The sequence below is a fragment of the Otolemur garnettii genome, unplaced genomic scaffold, assembly GCF_000181295.1.
Source record: "Otolemur garnettii isolate 467f Iridium unplaced genomic scaffold, OtoGar3 scaffold00017, whole genome shotgun sequence".
NCBI classification, from domain to species: Eukaryota; Metazoa; Chordata; class Mammalia; order Primates; family Galagidae; genus Otolemur; species Otolemur garnettii.
The window spans coordinates 12323394-12344124 of NW_003852412.1; the positions used below are offsets into that span (position 1 = coordinate 12323394).

The 20731-nt window shown below is 34.9% G+C and overlaps 1 protein-coding gene across 2 annotated transcripts in view; it reads right to left on the bottom strand.

Annotated features, from left to right (window-relative positions):
• AP3B1 (adaptor related protein complex 3 beta 1 subunit) overlaps positions 1-20731 on the bottom strand; it is a 256948-nt gene that overhangs the window by 164490 nt on the left and 71727 nt on the right. For both annotated transcript variants that reach the window (XM_023510871.1, XM_003785933.2), the window contains exon 7: positions 16443-16625. In XM_023510871.1, the coding sequence (XP_023366639.1) occupies positions 16443-16625 (183 nt within the window). The remainder of the gene's footprint in view (positions 1-16442; positions 16626-20731) is intronic.

Consider the following 20731-nt stretch of genomic DNA (forward strand, 5'->3'; position numbering starts at 1 on the left):
TGGCACATGCCTATAGTTCTAGCTACTCAGGAGGCTGAGACAGTAAGAATACTTAATACCAGGAGTTTGAGGCTGCAGTGAGCTCTAACTGTGCCCTTGGACTTTAGCCTCAGGCAAAAGAGTAAGACCCTATCACTAAAAACTTTTAGAAATTAAAAAACAAGCTAGACATGGTGGCTCACGCCTATAATCCCAGGACTTTGGGAGGCCACGGCAGATACACTGCTTGAGCTTAGAAGTTCAAGACCAGCCTGAACAAAATCCAGTCTCTAAAAAATAGGAGGCATTAGTTATGGCAGGCACCTGTAGTCCCAGCTACTTGGGAGGCTGAGGCAAGAGGATCACTTGAGCCTAAGAGTTTGAGGTTGCTGTGAGCTATGATGCCGTGACACTCTACCAAGGACAACAAAGTGAGACTCTGTCTCAAAAAAAAAAAGAGAGAGAGATAAAACAGCAAGGAAATACTACTATACACTTATTAGAATGGACAAAACTCAAAAGCTTGAGAACACCAAATGCAAGCAAGGAGACAAAGTAACAGAAACTCTTATTCATTCACTGATTGTGGAAACACAAAATGGTGCCTCAACTTTGGAAGACAATTCAGCAGTTTCTTACAAAATTAAAAATATTCTTAGCACATAATCTAGCAATATTTCTCCCTGGTACTTACCCAAAGAAGCTAAAAACTTACATTCATGAATACATCACAAGCTGTACATGGATACAGCACTTTTATTCATCACTGCCAAAATTTGGAAGTGACTAAGAGGAGCTTCAGTTGGTGAATGGATGAATTAAACCATGGCACGTCCAAAGAAAGCCCAGATATCAGTGACCACCACCTAGACAGCCTTGCCTCACTGCCATTGCCATAGAGAGACCTGGACAGAGCAATATCCCACAACTTCAGCCTCCATGAAGAAGGACTTGCCCACTCCCCAACCCCAGCTTCCAATAATGGCCTGAGAAAAAACACCACCTCTCACAAAGATCACAGTTTGTGCTGAGACAACCACAGGGCAATGGGACAACAGAGAACAGCTGCAGTGTAGGTGCTCAGTGGATCGACCCCTACCCTGTCTGGTCAGTCTTCCTCAGTAGACACAAGTGCGCCAGCTAGATACCAAGTACCTCTCCTTCTCACAAAGTAGGAGAGTTCCCAGCAAAGAAGAACAGATCCCTGCAAACCAATCTTCCCTGAGCTGAGAGAAGAAATATAATGCAAATGAGAAGAAACCAGCAAAACAACTCTGGCAAGGTAAACAAACAAAGTAGTTTGACAGCCCCAAAAGATCACGAAGCATCTACAGCAAAAAAACCCTAACAAAAAGAAATTGTTGAAATGTCAAAAAAGGAATTCAGAATATTGCCATTTAAGAATTTTACATCCTACAAAACTAAGTTTCATAAATGATGGAGAAATAAACACTTTTCCAGAAAGCCAAAAAGTTAAGAGAATTTGTCACTACTAGACCTGCCCTACAGAAAATTCTCAAAGGCGCACTATACATGGAATAGCACAATAGATGCCCATCATTATAAAAACTCCCTCGTTCAATAAAAAAAAAAAGAAAAAAAAAAACTCCCAAAAGTTAAAGCTCACAGCTTGTATAAAATAATAACACAAGGCCGGGTACAATCGCTCATGCCTATAAAGCCAGCAATTTAGGAGGTCAAAGAGAAAGGATTGCATGAGTCCAGGAGTTTAAAACTAGCCTGGGCAACATAGTGAGACTCTAGCTCTATGAAAAATCAGCCAGGCATAGTAGTGTGCCTATTTTCCCAGCTACATGGGAGGCTGAGGCAGGAAAATTGATTGAGCCTAGCCAAGGAGTCTGAGGCTGCAGTGAGCTATGAAGATACCCTTTAACCTATGTGACACAGCAAGAACTTGTCTTAAAACACTAACACAAACCACCCCCACAATAGTATAAGAGGGAAAACAAAACAACAAGGTATTATCCAACATAATGTACAGAACAGTATAACACATATCAATACTAATACAGAATATGAATGATCTTACTGCCCCAATGAAAAGACAAACACTGGCTAAAAGGATGAGTAAACGAAAGCCGAATATGTGCTATCTCCAAGAAACCCATCTAACACACAAGGACTTGCATATACTTAAGATAAAAGGACAGAAAAAAAAACATGCCATACAAATAAGAAACCTAAAGTGATATGAGGTGTAGCCATCTCATATCAGATAAAATAGACCTTAAAATGATGGGGGAAAAAAGACAAAGATGATCATTAAAGGGAGCAACTCGACAAGATAAAATCCTAAAGATATGTGCACCTAATATGGGAGCTCCCAAACTCATGAAACAAATTCTTCTAGATCTTAGGAAAGAAATAAACAGTATCATCATAATTGCAGCAGACTTCAACACTCCACTAACACAACTGGACAGATCATCAAAGCTGAAAATAAATAAAGAAACACCAGACTTAAATAGGACACTAGAACAAATGGATCTAAATGACACTTACAGAAAAATCTATGTAAGGACTACTGAATATACATTCTTCTCATCAGCACCTGGGACTTTTTCCAATTTTGGCCGTATCTCAGTCCACCTAATATGTCTCAGCAAATTCCCAAATATCAAAATCACACCATGTATTTTCCCAGACCACAGTTGAATAAAACTAAAAATCAATTCTAAGGTAAACTCTTAAATCTACACAAAGTCATAGAAATCAAACAGCCTACTGCTGAATGAATGATCCTCGGTTCAATGACAAAATTAAGATAGAAATAAAAAGATTTGTCAAACTGAAAGATAAATGGGACACCATCTTTCAAAATCTATCAGATACAATGGAAGCAAGGTCTTAGAGAAAGTTCATAGCTTTAAATTCATACTTCAGAAAGATCTGAAATTAACAACCTGACACCACATCTCCAGGAACTACAAAAACAAGATCAAATCAAACCTACAGCCAGCAGAAGAAAAGAAGTTAACAAAGTTCGGGGCAGAACTGAATGAAATGGGAACCAAAAGTAAATTACAAAGGATCAACAAAACGAAAAGTTAGTTCTCTGAAAAGACAGACAAAATCAATACATCACTAGCCAGATTAACCAGAAAAGAAGAGAAAGGACTCCAATAAGCTCAATCAAAAATGAAAAGAGAAAGGATTCAAAAATGAAATACTACAGAAATACTGAATATCATCTATGAATACTATGAAAACCTCTACACACACAAACTGGAAAACACAGAAGAGATGGATAAACTTCTGGAAACACACAACATCCCAAGACTCAATCAGGAATAAATGGAAATCCTGAACAGACCAATAACGAGTAGTATGATTGAAGCAGTAAAAATAACTTCCAAACAAACAAAACAAAAACCTCAGACCAGACAGGTGAATTCTACCAGACCTATGAACAAGAACTGTTAGGAAATTATTCCTAACATCAAAAAGGAGAGAATACTCCCTATTCTGTGAGCCAGGATCACCTTGATACCACAGCCAGGAAAGCATACAACAAAAAAAGAAAACTACAGACCAATGCCCACTATGAACATAAATGCAAAAATCCTCAACAAAATACAACAACACATGATGATATGATCTTGTATCCAGAACACCATAAAGGCTCCACCAAAAAACTCCTAGAAGTGATAAATATATTCAGCAAAGTCTGGAGTTACAAAACCAATACACATAATTTCAGTAGTATTTCCATATATTAATAACTGCCAAGCTCAGAGTCAGATCAAGGACCTAATACTAATTACAATAGTTACAAAGAAAATAAAAAATCTAAGATATATTTAACCAGGGAGCTGAAATATCTCTATAAGGACAACTACAAAACACTGACAAAAAGAAATCATATTTAATAGATGACAGAAACAAGTGGAAAAATATTCCATGCTCCTAGATTGGTCAGATCAACATCATTAAAGTGTCTGTATGACTCAAAGTGATTCACATATTCAACAAAAATCCCCACCAAAATACCAACATCATATTTCACAGGTCTAGAAAAATTAACCATAAACTTTCTTTGGAATAAAAAAAGAACCTAAAAACCCAATGCAATCTTCAGCAAAAATAACAAATCTAAAAGCATTATATTACCTGATGTCAAATTATACTCTAAGGCTATACTAACTCAAACAGTTGGGTACTGGTATACAAGCAGAGGTATAGACTATGGAACAGAAAAGAACCCACAGATAAAATCATCTACCTACAACCAACTGATCTTCAACAAAGTAGACTACAACATACAGTGGAGAAAGGAAGCCCTCCCTATTCAATAAATGGTGCTTGGAAAAATGGATACCCACATGTAGAAATATACTCCTGCCATATACAAAAATTAATTCAAGAGGAAGAAAAGACTTGTATGTAAGGTGTGAAACCATAAAAATTCTAGAGAACCTAAGAAAAACTCATCTAGACATTGGCTTAGACAAAGAACTTATACTAAGATCCCAAAGGCAAAACAGCAATAAAAATAAATAAACAGGCTCGGCACCTGTGGCTCAAATGGCTGGGGCACCAGCCACATACACCTAAGGTGGCGGGTTCGAATCCAGCCCAGGCCTGCCAAACAACAATGACAGATGCAACCAAAAAAAATAGCCAGGCGTTGTGGCAGGGGCCTGTGGTCCCAGCTACTTGGGAGGCTGAGGCAGGAGACTCGCTTGAGCCCAGGAGTTGGAGGTTGCTGTGAGCTGTGATGCCACAGCACTCTACCGAGGGGGACAGCCTGAGGCTCTGTCTCAAAAATAAATAAATAAATAAATAAATAAACAAATGGGACTTAAACTAGAAAACGTGTGCACAGCAGAAGAAATAATCAAAAGAGTAAACAACCTACAGAATGGAGAAAATATCTGCAAACTATATATCTGACAAAGGACTGATAAACAGAATCTGTAAGAACTCAAAACAAATCAGCAAGAAAAAGCACATCTCATTAAAAAGTGGGCAAAAGGCTCGAGCCCATAGCATGGTGGTACGGCACCAGCCACATGCACCAAGGGTGGCAGGTTCAAACTCAGCCTGGGCCAACTAAACAACTGCAACAAAAAAATAGCTGGGTGTTGTGGCAGGCGCCTGTAGTCCCAGCTACTTGGGAGGTTGAGGGAAGATAATCACTTGAGCACAGGAGTTTGGGGTTGCTGTGAGCTGTAATGCCTTGGGACTCTACTGAGGGCGACATGGTGAGACTCTGTCTCAAAAAAAAAAAGGAAAGAAAAAAAAGTTGGCAAAAGACATGAACATAAGTTTTTCAAGAGGAGATAGACAAATGGCCAACAAAAATATGAAAAAATGCTCAATTTTTCAGCAGGTAAATGCAAACTAAAACCACAATGAGATACCATCTTGCCCCTGTCAGAATGGTTGGCCAAGAAGACAATAGATGTTGGCATGGATGCAGAGGGAGAGAAACCCTTATTCACTGCCGGTGGGACCACTATTACACAACCTCTACAGAAACAGTATGGAAATTCCTCAATTGGATCTAGCAATGCTGTTACTAGATTATCTACCAAAGCAAATGAAGACATTTTATCAAAGACACCTGCACTCAAACATTTAGCACAACACAATTCACAGTTGCAAAGATGAGGACTTAACCTAAGTGCCATCAATTCAAGAGTGAATATAGAAAATGTAATATATGTATATATGGGTGTGTATATATGTACTATACACAACACACACACCATAGAAAATTACTCAGCCATAAAAAAGGAATAAAATAATGTCATTTGTAGCAACTTGGATGGAACCATTATTCTAAGTGCAATATCTCAGGAATGGAAAACCAAATACCACATATACTCACTAATAATTGGGAGGTAAATGATGGGCTCACGTAGGCACAAAGAGCTGTAAAGGACATTGGAAACCAAGACATGGGAAGGGTAGGATAGGAATGAGGGATACAAACTTACCCATCACGTACAATGAACACTATTCTGGTGACAGGCACACTAAAAGCCCCAACTTAAGCAATCATACAAGGTGTCCATGTAACAAAATCATTTGTACCCACTTAATATTTTGAAATTGAAAAAAATTAGCTATCAAGTGATGAAAAACCATGTTGGAAATGTAAAGGCTTATTACAGAGTGAGGAAAGCCAATCTGAAAAGGCTAAATACTATGTGATTCCAGCTATGTAACTATGGAGACATTCAAAAAGATTAGTGATTGCCAAGGGTTAAGTAGGAGAAAGGCATGAACACAAAGATCACCAAGCATTTTCAGGGCAGTGAAAGTATTGTGGATGATAATAAAATGGTATATTTATGTCATTATGTATCTGCCAAAACCCACAGGATGTATAATACCAAGGTTGAACTGTAAAGTAAACCATAGACTTTGGGTGATTCACTGACTGTGGTACCAGATGTGGATAGAGGGGAATATTTTACGTGTGGTGGGACAAAGCACACATGTATATGAGAAATCCCTACATTTTCAACTTGATTTTATTGCTTTAAAAAAGAAAAAAGGTCTATTTAAAAAACCAAACAGTGAGTTTAATGTATCTGAAGCTATCTCATATGAAAATAGGTCTCCCTCTACTCACATGTACCAACCACCCCAAATTCTATTAAAAAAAAAATTAGAATAAAATACAGATTTTCACTTCTTCTGAAAACATTCGCTTTCAGAAGAGACAAATGTCATTACACTACATATAGCCTTATGGAGGCAAAAACAAATAAATACACATGCCAGGTGCAGCGGCTGATGCCTATAAAACTAGCACTCTGAGAAGCCAAGGTGGGCAGATCGCTTGAGCTCAGGAGTTTGAGGCGAGACTGAGCAAGAGTGAGACCCTGTCTCTACTAAAAAATAGAAAACCAAGGCAAGAGGTTCACTTGAGCCCAAGAGTGTGAGGCTGTTGTGAGCTATGACGATCCCAGGGCACTCTACCTAGGGCTAGAGTGAGACTCCATCTCAAAAAATGGAAAAAAAAAGTTTAAATAGATAAATAGCCTATTACTCCATCAAATATATTTTATAAAAGACAAAGTTTATATGCCCTGAAGCTGCTATTATATAGACTCATGGTAAAAGTAAAGTATGAAATTATACTTCTGTAGATTTTGAACCAGAAGCTCCAAACACAAATGTTTGCAAAAATTATAGTAATTAATACTGAACTCAAAATTGGGGGTGCTGAGGATAATCTTTGCTTTTTAGAGAGATCTTAGGACACAAGGGACACTTACTCATTTTGTCTGAATGGATTTGCTAAGAAAAAAACAAATTATGGTCTTTTTTTCTTTCATAAGGAATGACAAAGAAAATAAAGAAAAATAAAATTGACAACAGTTAAAAGTACATATAAGCAAAACTTTTTTATGTCTGAAAATTGATAAAAAGAATCTAATATTTCTAAAAAATATCTACTTCTGTAACATGTAACACTGGACTTAGTAGAAAAGGCAACTTCAGCTTAACAAATCTCTAATTATTAATAAAAATTTACACAAATACCTCTGAATCCTCAGAACAACTCCACGTGATAAACCAAGCAGGTATCTACCACCTTTTTCCACAGATGAAAGAACTTCAATGCACACGGTTTATATGAATTATCAATAGTTACAGAGATTAAAAGTACTGGGGCCAGGACTTGAACTCAGAAATTATTATCATCATCTCATCATCTTTCCCCTTTGTTACCCTGCATTTATAGTAGTCAAGTAAAAGACATTCAATGTACCCACTTGCCTTCTGAATCATAAGTCAGCTTGATAGATACTAGTACCATCTTAAGGTCTATACCAGGACAAAACAATCTGGGTACCAGCTATGGACTCAGACTATCACACAATGTTTATAAGTGTCCCAGAGGAACACATCATGACAGTCCCATGTGATCTGAGACACTGCATTAGACAACTTTGGACTGCTGCAATGAAATACCACAGAGGGGGTGTGTTAAACAAAAGGCTTCTATTTCTCTCAGGTCTTGAGGCTAAAATGCCTAAGATCCAGATACAGTGTGATTCAGCTGCTGGTGAGGGCCCTCTTCCTGCCTTGCAGACAGCTATCTCACACGGCAAAGAGACAGGAAACAAGCTCTCTGGTATCTCCTCTTATAAGGGCACTAATCCCATCATGAGGGCCCCACCCTCAGGACTTCATCTAAACCTAAACATCTCCCAAAGGCCCTCCCTCCAAATATCATCACATTGGGGGTTAGAATTTCAACATACGTATTTTCAAAAGCCACAAACATTCAGTTTATAATAGATAACAGCAGTATATTGCTTCACATCTCTCTGGCAGTGGGTTAGATATCCCTGACAAAACTAGGGTGGGTAGAAATAAGCAATATCATAATAACCATGTTAAATCAGTTATTCTGTATGGATAGCATACATTATCAGAGATGAATTCACTAGGAAAAAAATTCATGTTTAATAAAAGTCTTAATATTTTTTTCAAAGAAACAAAGCCCCTTTCTCTAAATTCAGATCTATGTAAAACAACACAGGATATACATACTGGTTTGAGTTTCTCTTTTTTTCCCTTCAGTGAAGAAACCACTCTGCTATTCACTTTACATGTTTTATACCACAGTCCAGTGACCACTACACCACACAGGTGGAAGTGTGGGTTTGAGGACCATTGAGCACTGACTCTCCCCCAATGCATCACAATTATGGGAAACACCTGTGCACAGTAACTTTCCATTGAACCACTCTGAAAATTCAGTGTTCAATTGTCCACAACACTTCTCATTTCTTACGACTATATATTCAGCCCTAGTATATAAGAAACAAGCTTTCTGAATGCAGTGGTTTCCAAACTTTTGTTACAGAGAAATCTGGAGGATCTACAAAAGGCATTTTTCAAATTTTCCTGAAATAAAATATGATCATGACACATGTTGAACCTAAGCCTAAGGGTTTCAAGATATAAGAAATAAGACTCCCAATTATTTGAAAACTAAGATGTAGTCATGTAGAATATAAAAGAATTATTTTTTTCTTACCGTGTTTTTTTTTGGCCCGGGCTGGGTTTGAACCCACTACCTCTGGCATATGGGGCTGGCACCTTCCTCTTTTGAGCCACAGGCGCTGCCCAAGAATTATTTTTTTCTAAAGCAAAATGCGTATTAGAGGTGGTTTTTGTTCAATCACAAATTATGAAACAAAATTAAAAGCATCCTAAGTAGAACTAATCATGATTCCTCGTGTATTCATTTCCTTCTTACCTTAATCCCTGAAATGAACAGATCATATGAGAAACAAGAAGGTGAATGTGTGTTGAACTGAAATCAGTAAGTTTAACTCTCCTTTAAGGCATTAAAAAACAATAGATTAAACACAGGTTTTATTATAGTTGTGGATATTCTGGATGGAGATGAATAAATCAGTAAAGTTTTTTAAAAATCCAATGGAGAACTCTAATATTTTGGAAATTAAACTATCTTGTTCGTAACCTGGGGGCTGCCAGTATGTTGACTAAATCTGTCAGATCTATTAATCTCTCTGGATGTCTCTCTCTCTAACCTTCAAGCCTGCAGACTTCTTCACAGCCACATTCAAAGAAAAAGAATATTATGTAATGTTCCCAGAAGAAGAAGGGAAAAAAAGGTATGACCTACCAGTATTACATCCAGCCAAAATGTCAAGTATAAAGGGAAAAACAAGACATTTTCAAACATAAACAGTGTTAAGAGAATACTGATCCAAGAGCCTAAGTAAAATAACAATCAAGTGTGAGAGGGACGCTGAAAGTCTCAAAACTTTATCACCTAATCGTGTGTGTGTAACATGCTTCCATTTCTATGTAACATAGTTCTATTACTATTTTTTATAATATTTATCATTTAGACATTATATATTGACTTCCTTTAACAGAAATGAAGAATTTGGTATTCTTACATTACCTTATGCTTTGACTTACCCTCTTCCTTATTTGCAATACAAATTACATTACAGCTTTTTAACCCAAGTGTAACACTCCTTTGCTGTGACTTTTTGAATATTATGCTCTAAAGTAACATTTCATCTCCTTTCTTGTCGAACTTTTGGTTACTTCCTCATTTTTAATTTCCTTTTTTAATCATGTCACCGTACAGAAAGGATTCCAAACTCTTTATCAGAATATTAAATATTCTCCAAATATTATTTTATATGCAGTTGTTGAGATAGCTATAATTGCCTGTATCAAATATCAATTCCCCTTTCCCGTCTTTAACAGACTCTTGATTTTGTTCGGAGTGGTGATATACCCAATTAAAAATAACCAACTTCCCTATACTCCTTTAGCGTGAGAAATGGCTATGTGACCCAGTTGTAGAAATCGGGATTCTGGGGAAGCTATTATTTTCTGACAGATTTTTCAGCATACTGGCAGCCCCTAGGTTACAAACAAGATAGGTTCTATCGGTTTGTTCTGAAGTTGAATTTGTATGTAAGTTGGAACTGGTACATCTACCTGTTACCTGTAATAGCCTCCATCCATAAGTATGAGTTGTATGTCAGTTGGATGTTTGTAACTCGGGGACTGCCTATACCCTTTGCTCTTTGTCACTGTATCTTCTCAGAATGTATGTGTGATGATTCGTAAGCATATGGATAAAGCCATATTCTAAGAGTGGGTGAAGCTGAAAAAACAAAAAGATTTTGGGCATCTCTTCTTTTTATGGGGTTACCTAACTAGATATTTCTTTTACATACAGCTGAACACAGTCCTACCCAGTACAGTTGTCAAATATGTCAACTATTCTAACAGCTTCATTTTATTCCCAGGAGACATCTTTACCCTGTGTTCTACTCCAATTGTTAAAGTAAGATTGCACAGCTGTTGTTCCAGAACTGAATTTCTTGTCTCCTCTTTGTCAAATCTTCTGTTTCTTAGGCCTTCCTGTCCCTAGCGGTTTTCTCTCTTTTGGTTTTCCTGGATTTGGTGGAGCACATCCTCCAGTATCTTTTTAAGACCTCATTTCACTATCAGATCAGATTGTAATCCATAGTTTCACATTGAACTCTTCACCAAAGGTCGCCTGCTATCACGCAGAAAAACTTTCACTTGCATTATAAAGAAAGGATTCTACTACTACACTTCATTATGTTGTTTTTAAAAAAATTCCATAGACCAATAAGATCTAATAGTAATAAATGGTTAAGACACAATACAAAATTTGTTTTACAAAGAAAATTAACTGGTAAAAAAAAATTAAAACTCAATAAAAAATAATCTCTAACACTCTGGTCCTTTAGTGCCTAAATACGGAGTTGACAAGAAGCACTTCCCCAAAGTACCTTCACAGAGTATCACTATTATGTATGTGAATTTTCCATTTTGATGAGTTCTTATTTTGAAGCTACCTCTGAAAAACTTAAGAAGTTAATCTGTAAAATACTTTAAACAAAATTCTGAACTTTGGACTTTAGTAAACCTGTGTAAGATTTTAAAACTGAAGTAAAGATATACAGAGAGAGACAAAGTAACCTAATTGCTCCAAATGTCAAAATGGCCTAAGTACTGCCATCAGAATTATATCACCTGAATTCATAATCATCTACATCTAGAGCTTTAACTCCTAAATCACTGAAATAAAATATTTTGATAATTCTTCCAAGATTGTCATCTCCTAGAAAAAGTTCAATTTTAAAGAGCTAGATTCATAAAATTAAAAATATTCCAGGCAGTGTTAGTTTCATTTCATTTTAGAATTCCTGCCACTATGAAAGGGTGTGGGTTTGTTTGTTTGTTTGCTTTTTATCACTCTTAGAATTTACTTGTGATTTATATTTATTTTTAAAACTCCATTAATTCTACAAAAGCAACGTTAGTCTTAGAGATTTACATCTATGCTTCAAGTATTTTCCCAGAATAGGCTTGAATGACAAAACACCCAACTAATTTTATATCCCTGAAAATTATACAAACTTGACCTAGAATAAAAAACAACCCACACGGACTGCAAAGAATAAGGTAAATTTAAGAAAATAAAAATGCAAATATGCATTTTAGCAGTCTCTTGAATTTATTAACCTAAAAGGTTTAATTTCCATTTTCCTGCATCAGCTTTATTTATAAAATGTCGTGCTTCTATAGTCAAGCACCCTCTTAACAAATCTTCTCATTAATATGTAAATTTAAAGTCAATCAGTCTTCTCCCTGACAGCCCCATGAATTCCTAGTGCACTGTATAATCGGCTTTGACTTGGCATCCACTATTTATCATCAAAGATGTCAGTTAGAAAAATTATGGAAAATGCACTGCAATTGATACAACTGCAATCTACTTTGTCAACACTTAATTGTTCCTCAAATCATACATTTACATATAAACAGCCTAAATACTGATCTATAATGATGCAAATAAACTAAATTAAAAATCTCTTCTGCCCCTGAAGAAGCTTGTTTGTATATGATGTGTTCATCTGAGAACGTACTGACAAAAGCATGTACATCAGTTTGTCTCAAAAAGTGTTTCTACTAATTTTTGATTCCTAAAAAAAACAATTTTGCTGCCCTTGAATCAAATTAATATAAACAAATGTTTTTAAGATTTCAATAAGAAACATGATTTTTCTCTTCCAAAGCAAATTTAATTATGGCTAGCTAACTGCAGTGTCTGAACACTGGACCCTAATAACCACATAAAAACTCATTAAAGTGACCAAAAAAATTTTTAATTTAAAAGTCACAAGGCAACGTAACATAACGGAAAGAACACTAGTCTGGGCATCAAATAACTCTGTTTATAGTTCTATTGTACCTTTTATAAGTGATATTAAATAAATGAGTTGTTAAAATCTGTACACCTCAGTTTCTTCCTCTATAAAATGGGTATAATAATTCTGACTGCCCTATAACAAATAAAATATTATGTAAGAAAGCACAATAAAAATGATAAATTAGTAAGTATAAAGTATCAAAGTATTATTTTTTACATTCTAAGTATTTGAGAAAAAACTGCTTAATTTCAATGAATTTGATATTATTTAAGAGCTTTTAAATTACTTTATTTTTTGGGACAGATTCTTGGCTGTGTTGCCCTAGCTAGAGGGCAGTGGTGTGGTCGTAGCTCACTACACCTTCAAGATCCTGGGCTCAAGCACTGTTCCTGCCTCAGTCTCAGTAGTAGCTGGGACTACTGGCATGTGCCACCAGGCCAAGCTAAGTTTTTACTTTTTTGGAGAGATGGGTCTTGCTATGCTGCTAGGATTTTCCCAAACTCCTGGCCTCAAGTGATCCTCCAACCTCAGCCTATCCAAATGCTCAGATTAAAGGCTTGAGCCACTGCACTCAGACAGCTTTTTTATTTTAAATAATTTTTATATCAATTTTCATTTTAGGGGCATTTGTTTTCCCACCAGCAAATTTCCTCTATTTCAAGGTAAAGTGACCCTTACTTTACCATAAAATGGGCTTTATATAGCATTTATGTGACTTCTGCCTGTAGGTGAAAGGAAATGGGGACTAAAAGGCACACACTTCCACTCAGCTTGCTGCGTGAAACAACACAGTCAAGTGTGAAAGGAGGGTCGCCACTCAGAGCTCACTCTGCTAGAACGCTCCTCCACCTGGTCTTCCTATCCTATGATAATCTTCACCATTCTGTACGGCATGGTATGCCTTTTACAACATCAGATAAGAAACAGAAAACAGACTCAAATGTGGAATACTTCTCAGTTTCTTCCAGCTATGATCGAAATCTGCTTTGTGATTTAGTTTGCCAACTTCTAAAGCTCAAACTACCATGGGAACTGGAGGCAATATAAAGTCTAGGCCAGAAAACCTCCAAGTCTACAAATGGTTAGACTATTTATGCCTAAGTTTCCCAGTAAAACAAAATCATCAGCACAGAGAAAGGTTGAGATGGCTTAACTAGCAGAGTGACAGCATGGACACAGTCCTAATGTTGATCATTCATTTGACGTCTTTTACAATCCCTTATTCTTATACTACAGTAAGGGCTGACCCTCTCAAATCTTTCACGCTGGCTCTGAACAGAACATGTACACATGCAGACCTAAGCCTGTTATTGTGATTGCTATGGGCTAAACAAGATTTTCAAATAGAACTTAAACGATCAGGAATAATTTTTCCATGGATTGAGGACTAAAATTTTTTCCATGGACTGATAATCATCTTAAGTTAATAAACACAATGAAATGTGTCATCCAAAGTAAGATGTCTAACTACTAGAAGAACTGAAATGAAATCACTGCCAATAACTGCCTCCAAAGAGTTAAGAGGTTATGAGAAGGTAGTTTACTCTGTATTTCACTATGTGCTTGAATTTCTTCTATAATTAAAAAGAATATACATAGAGTTAGCTAAACTCCTACCAATCTTCTATGTAAGTGGTTTTCTTTCCTTCTTTTCTTGAAGAGCTGCTCTGTTGGAAAGAGTGGCACGTACACATGCTGCACAGCCCAGAGCATCACCCCACCTGGTTGTTCCGAATACAGTGCTACAGCATCCTGAGGCCTGAGGCGCACTCTTGAAAACCACTAAATTAGTCTAATAACCAAAGCCTTTATAATCATGTCAAGGGTGGGCTGCAAATAGTAGAAAGGGAATGGCTTAGCCCATTGTAGTATGCTAAAACAATCCTATGTTTGTAAAAATTAACATTCAAGTAGTCACCATGTGAAAACACAAAGAATGAATAGAGTCTCAATTTTCAAATCATGTGTCAAAAGAATAAATTCAGTTGGTAATATAGAATTTAACTATCTTGCTTTTGCACATAGCTTTAAAAATGAACTTTATCTAAAATAAGATGAAATAAAATTCAAGGAATAGTAAAACAAATAAACAAATTAGAGATTTTAATATCCATTAGACATTTTTAAAAGATATGGTAAGTAAAGTATATATTTTAAATCCCAGTTTCTACATAATAACAAAGCAAAGGATCTTTTGTGTGATCTTTCAAAGCTCTTGAAAATTATTGGACAGTAACAGGAAAGAACTACCTAAAATGGTCACAGTAGTTATATAAGCCAAAATTATCTCTAACCTTACACAAAAGGAAAAAAAATCTAAGCAGCATTTTTAAAAGGAATTGGCTGAAATCAAACAAGTGGTTAACAACAAAAATCTCTTAACACAGTTACCATCAAAAGGCCCAGACTTTTCTCTCATGCTACTGAATCTAACAAAAGTACCATCAATTCCTTACTTTGCTCAATGATAAATAAAATTAACTTTATAAAATTAAAGTGCATAAAGACAGTAAAATTTCATCAATTTAAGAGCCCTATGTAGCATAAGACTTTTAAACATTAGTAATTCAAAATATACCTTAATTTTTAAGTAGAATAACACAATCACTTTGTTAACATTTAAGCTGAGATGAATCAATACTAGTCTTTTAGAAAATTATATGAAAAATCTTTTAAAGTGCTTACTGTTGACAAACACTAAGATAAAGTAGAAAACATTGATAAACATTTTATAATTATCCACAAGCTTGACATGTCATTTAGAGCACGTACTGTGAACATCTTCCCCTCACTTTAATATTATTTCTACCGAACAAAAGCAAGATGGACTGAGCACTCAAGGCCTATTCATAATTTTGTGTACAAACCACTTTTACATAATAGGATTTTTTAATCTTTCATTGTGTATACAACTGATTTCTTAAATCTGCAATACTGCATTTTAAAAAGACACAACATATCAACAGATTAGAATGCATATGGTATTCTTGAAATACTTAAGAATTTCCTTAAACAAGTTTCCACTTCAGCCTTAACCATATACATACTGAATCATCTCAATTATATAAACTATGTAACAAAATAAATTTTTCTAAATTGTCAATATAATGAAAAGAATAAAGTATGCTTCTAATCTCAATCTGCACAAAGTAAACAACAACTTCACTTAAAGGTAAATTTAATTATTAATTTTGCTAAGTAATGCTACCAATTTAAGGGAAGAAAAATATTAATATATTTCAGGAAAAAAAAACTAGCCAAAAATAGTTTAAAAGTTCAACAATATTTATAAAGGAAAAAAATTATGTAAGGTCTAAACTCACATGTTATAGAATCTTCTCACCTACTTTCATAAATGTGTATCTGGAACAGCTGGAGCTCGGTTTTGTTGTTTTTTTTGGTAACAGTAACACAAAAAATCCATTATGTGGCAATGTCCTTTCAACCACTGTATCATGTCCTAACAAGGACCTCTAACCAGGTAGCACACTAAAAGTTTACAGACGATGCCACTAAAAATGTGCCAATCATTGCCAAAAAACAGACAATTATTCTCACATTATATTGGTTTCTGCTTTCTAAAAGACCCTGAGAAAATTGATTCCTCCTTAAATAGGCAGATTTCTATATTTTACCATTCTAATGCATCTAAAAATGTATTACTATACATTTTTTAAAATATCATCCATTCTCTTAGTGTATTTGACAAGTGGAAGACTGTCCACCACTTACCTCTTTCCACGGGCTAACAAACTGTGTCCGAGCATATCGAGTTAGCATGTGGATTATGACCACCTGCCCCCACTCTTCCACATCAACTAGTAAGTTACAGAGCTTGCGGTAATTCTTGTGAATCAGATCGATTCTATCTGGGCATACTTCTTCAAAAGCCATCACAACACTGCCAGCTACGAGCTACAAAAGAAAGAAATAGTAACTTATTAAAAAACGTTTCTTCCCCCCATCAAAGGTCCTCCTCGGGTATTACAGTAGTGTGATCAGCATCATGACAATCAATATAGCATTTGGTCACTCAATTACAATGGATGTTCATGTCTGAATAACAAGTGTTAAAGTACCACTCTCTCAAAGAATAATTTTAAGAGTTGTAATATGTCTGGAAAATGAATACTATTTTTAAGAGAGGAAAGTTCTGATAATTTTTAATTTCACAAAGTTTCAATAAATTTTTCGTATGTGAATTAAACATTAATCATCCACATTTTTCATTTTTAAAGTCAAACCTAAATTCTAATCTAAAAATGTATTACTTAGTTCATAACAATGTTCAGAAGAAGAATCAAGACAGTAACCAGGCTCACCCTGTGTCCATTTAAAATGGGAACGGCAGTAACTTCACAATGAACTGGTGTCAAATAGTATCTGAGGAATCCGTAAAATACTTTTAGTACAAAAATCTTACTTATCTTAATTGACTTGCATTTACCAATGTAATTATTTATTTGCAAAAAACCTCAAACCGGCCAACAGTTCCATATATCACCTGAGCTGTTATCGCTTTTATAAGAATGTGCGTAAGTTGGAATAATATGTTACCAACAAAAGGCAGCTTTCTCCAAGACCAATTAATGAACCATAAATGCTAGTGTTTGAACTGCCATGCTTTTACAAAGTGGTAAAATTAAGAAACCTTTAGTATCAAGACACAAGCTAAGCAGGATATAACACACAAATTCTTCTATATACGTACTACCAATATACATGCAGTTAGCCGACAATATAGTATGGTTTTGAAAAAATATATTAATATCATATTCTTTCTGAACACTAGGGATCTTCATTTGACTGTCTAAAATTTCCCCAATGACTTAAAATAAGCAATTAAATAGAAATATAACTTATTGAAATGGTACTTTTTGAAAAATATTAGATACAATGATATTCATATTTTGAGTGTTTGTCCCTCTACTTGGCTGACATTTAGTTTATTAATATGCAACCAACAATACAATTGAAAGAAAACAGCTCAGAATATAGACTTGCTATTATGCTAAACAAGTTTCAAGTCCTGTGGGGATTTTATGAATTACCAATCAGTATAAACGTGAAGCCGCATTTATTGACTCCAGCCCTGCCCATGTACTGGTGCCTGCTGGTCCCAGCATGGATGCACCTCAATCGGAAAAGCAAAACATTGATTATTTGTGTGCACTAAATAAAAATGTATTAGACATATAATTTTCTATTTGCTATTGATATGGAATGGAAGTTAAATTCCTGTTTTCAGCTTCACATTGGGACATCTTCTGCGTAAATTACTAGTCAGAAAATATATTCTGCGATAATCGCGTCTCTGTAAGGTTAAAATTAGTATCATTTAAATGATATCATTAGTATCATTTAAAAACCTCTTGAAGAACTAAGTTTATGACATCAAGTTATAGAATAACTCATTATTTGTGAGATATAAACATTTATATACACTATTTATGTCTCAACCTTATATTAATATCCGTATCAATTGGCAACAGTATTCCAAGAATACCACTTAGAATAAAATGACCCATAAAATTAAACAGGTAATATAACAGTCTTTTAATTTTAAAAATACCAGGTAAAATCGAGTTATTTTGTTTAAACCTAGAAATTCTTTTCTTCCAACGGTGTTTAGATACCAAACAAAAACAGAAAATCAGCTAAACCAAAAGCTGTAAGTACACAATTCTAAAGTACTAACACATTCTAAAGTATTAACAAATATCATAAAAAGGAAAAGGTAAGAAAATTATTAATTACTTAAGTACAAATAAAGTTTTTAAGAACATCAAAATAATAATTAGAAAGAATGTAAAGAGAGTACATTCCAAAATAAAAATGACCATTTTAGAACACAGTTTTTAATAATCTGACCCTTGGCTAAACACCAGCAGAAGAATTAATAATTTTGGTCTATTAACTGTTCAATATTCTATAAAACATTCAGAATTAAAATAAAATGATCTACTCAGATTTTAAAACCAAAAATATTGGTTTCCAAAAAACAGACAGTTAATTTCCATCTCACTGTGTCAATAGTAGCTTTTCATAGAAGGGGAAAAATAAATCACTCCAACAAAACTAGCAATGAGCTCATCAAATTCAAATGCAGTTTTCCATTTATGTATTTTTTATATTAAAGCAATAAACATGGTTCATTTATCTTTCTTTGGTTGCCACGTTTTTCTGTGCTGTTGCTATGAACTTTAGCCATTAGCTGGGCTCCAAGGTAAACTACATGAACCATCAACAAAAGTGACACCCCATCTACGGAGTTCATATTTTCTCCAGATTATCTATGCTAGTTGACAAGCTGGTAATGAAAAAAATCACACTAAGCAAATGGTTCCTCTAATAACAATAAATTTTCTATAAAATTATGAAGGGTACAAAACGTTTCCTTGCATCTATTTTGTCATGAATTCTAATTAACGTTGCAAAAACCTGAGAGTGCTGGGTCATCACAAGAAGTGCATCAAGGTTTGATTGATAATATGGTATAAGTTGGCCAATGCTGCCAAGATTTCCTTCCCTTAAATTAATGGCCATCCAACCTGCCCTAATCATACAGCCCAAATAATATTCCCCTTCTTATTTCAATTTTCTTGAGGCATGGAAAATGGGAAAGATTAGTCATTTATCTTCTAATAGCTGGATAATAGATCTATCACAATAAAACATCTGCACAAACTCAGGGGTGTGTTTTTTTGCCCATAACGGTGAGGCTTTTACCAACATTAAATCAATAACTTATAAAATGGCATCTTACCCCTATAGTTTAGCTATAAACTACCAAACTATCTGTCAAACATAATTCTGTAGCAAAAATTAAGGAGACTTTATGTCATAAAAAAAATATGAAAATCTGTTTTTTAAAGGCACTGACCTAATTTGTTTTCTTAAGAAACTCTGTTTTCTATTAGAAAGTGTAATAAAAATGATTTCTTTAAAATTAACCTGAATGGAAAAGAAAATAAATACTGCCCTGCTTTTGAGATATTCCAAACTAAACAACGTTCACTTCTAGGGTTTAACTGCTCAACAAATATGGATTTCTAAATTTAAGGAAAAACAGGAGAAAGTGTTATAAATTTTAAGAGTGAATTCAATACGGGAACATTAGGGAAGGCTCGTAGTGAGGTAGAAAAGTATTTAGGATATATTGATGAGGTGAATGAAAATGTTATATTTAAGAATATACAATAAAAATTACAGAACGAAAAATTATAATAGTCGACTGAGAATGACAATATAGATTAGATGTCCCCTTTTAATTTTATTGACTACAGTTGTAAAGTTTCTGTATCTTTTTAAAAATACAGATACCTTCTGTATCTGTAAAAATAAACAAAAATAAAAAAACAAAAAATAAAAAAGAATATTATCTAAACAATACTAAAATATTCTTACAGTTAGTTATGTTACCAGAACTGTGTTCCTAAACCCAACGTAATCTAGTTTTTAGAAAAGAATTATTCATATGACAAATACTGGTCTTTCTCTAATGAAAGAGAAAGCCATTCTGTTACATTTTAATATGCGTATAGCTCTATCTTTCCTTAAAATGAAAGCTATAGAACTAATTTTTTTTTTATATCTCAAGAAAGAAAATCTTCCGGTAGCCTAAAAGAAGCAACAGAAGGTATCTCTCAAAATCAAGGAGGTTAAACAAATAAAGTTTAATAGAGTAACAGCATTCAATATTATATTTATCAGAAGTAATATCAATGTCATCATCATGATAATGATCTCAAGAAACTCTTATAGATAGCATCTAAAATCCTTTTTAGAATGTGAAAACAAATTAGAACTGGCTTGTCTAATTGGAAAATTTTTAAATAAAAATGACTTGTGGGCTCAGCACCTATAGCTCAACCGGCTAAGGCGCCAGCCACGTACACCTAAGGTGGCAGGTTCAAATCCCCAGTCCGGACCCGCCAAACAACAATGACGGCTGCAACCAAAAAATAGCCGGGCGTTGTGGCGGGCGCCTGTGGTCCCAGCTACTTGGGAGGCGGAGGCAG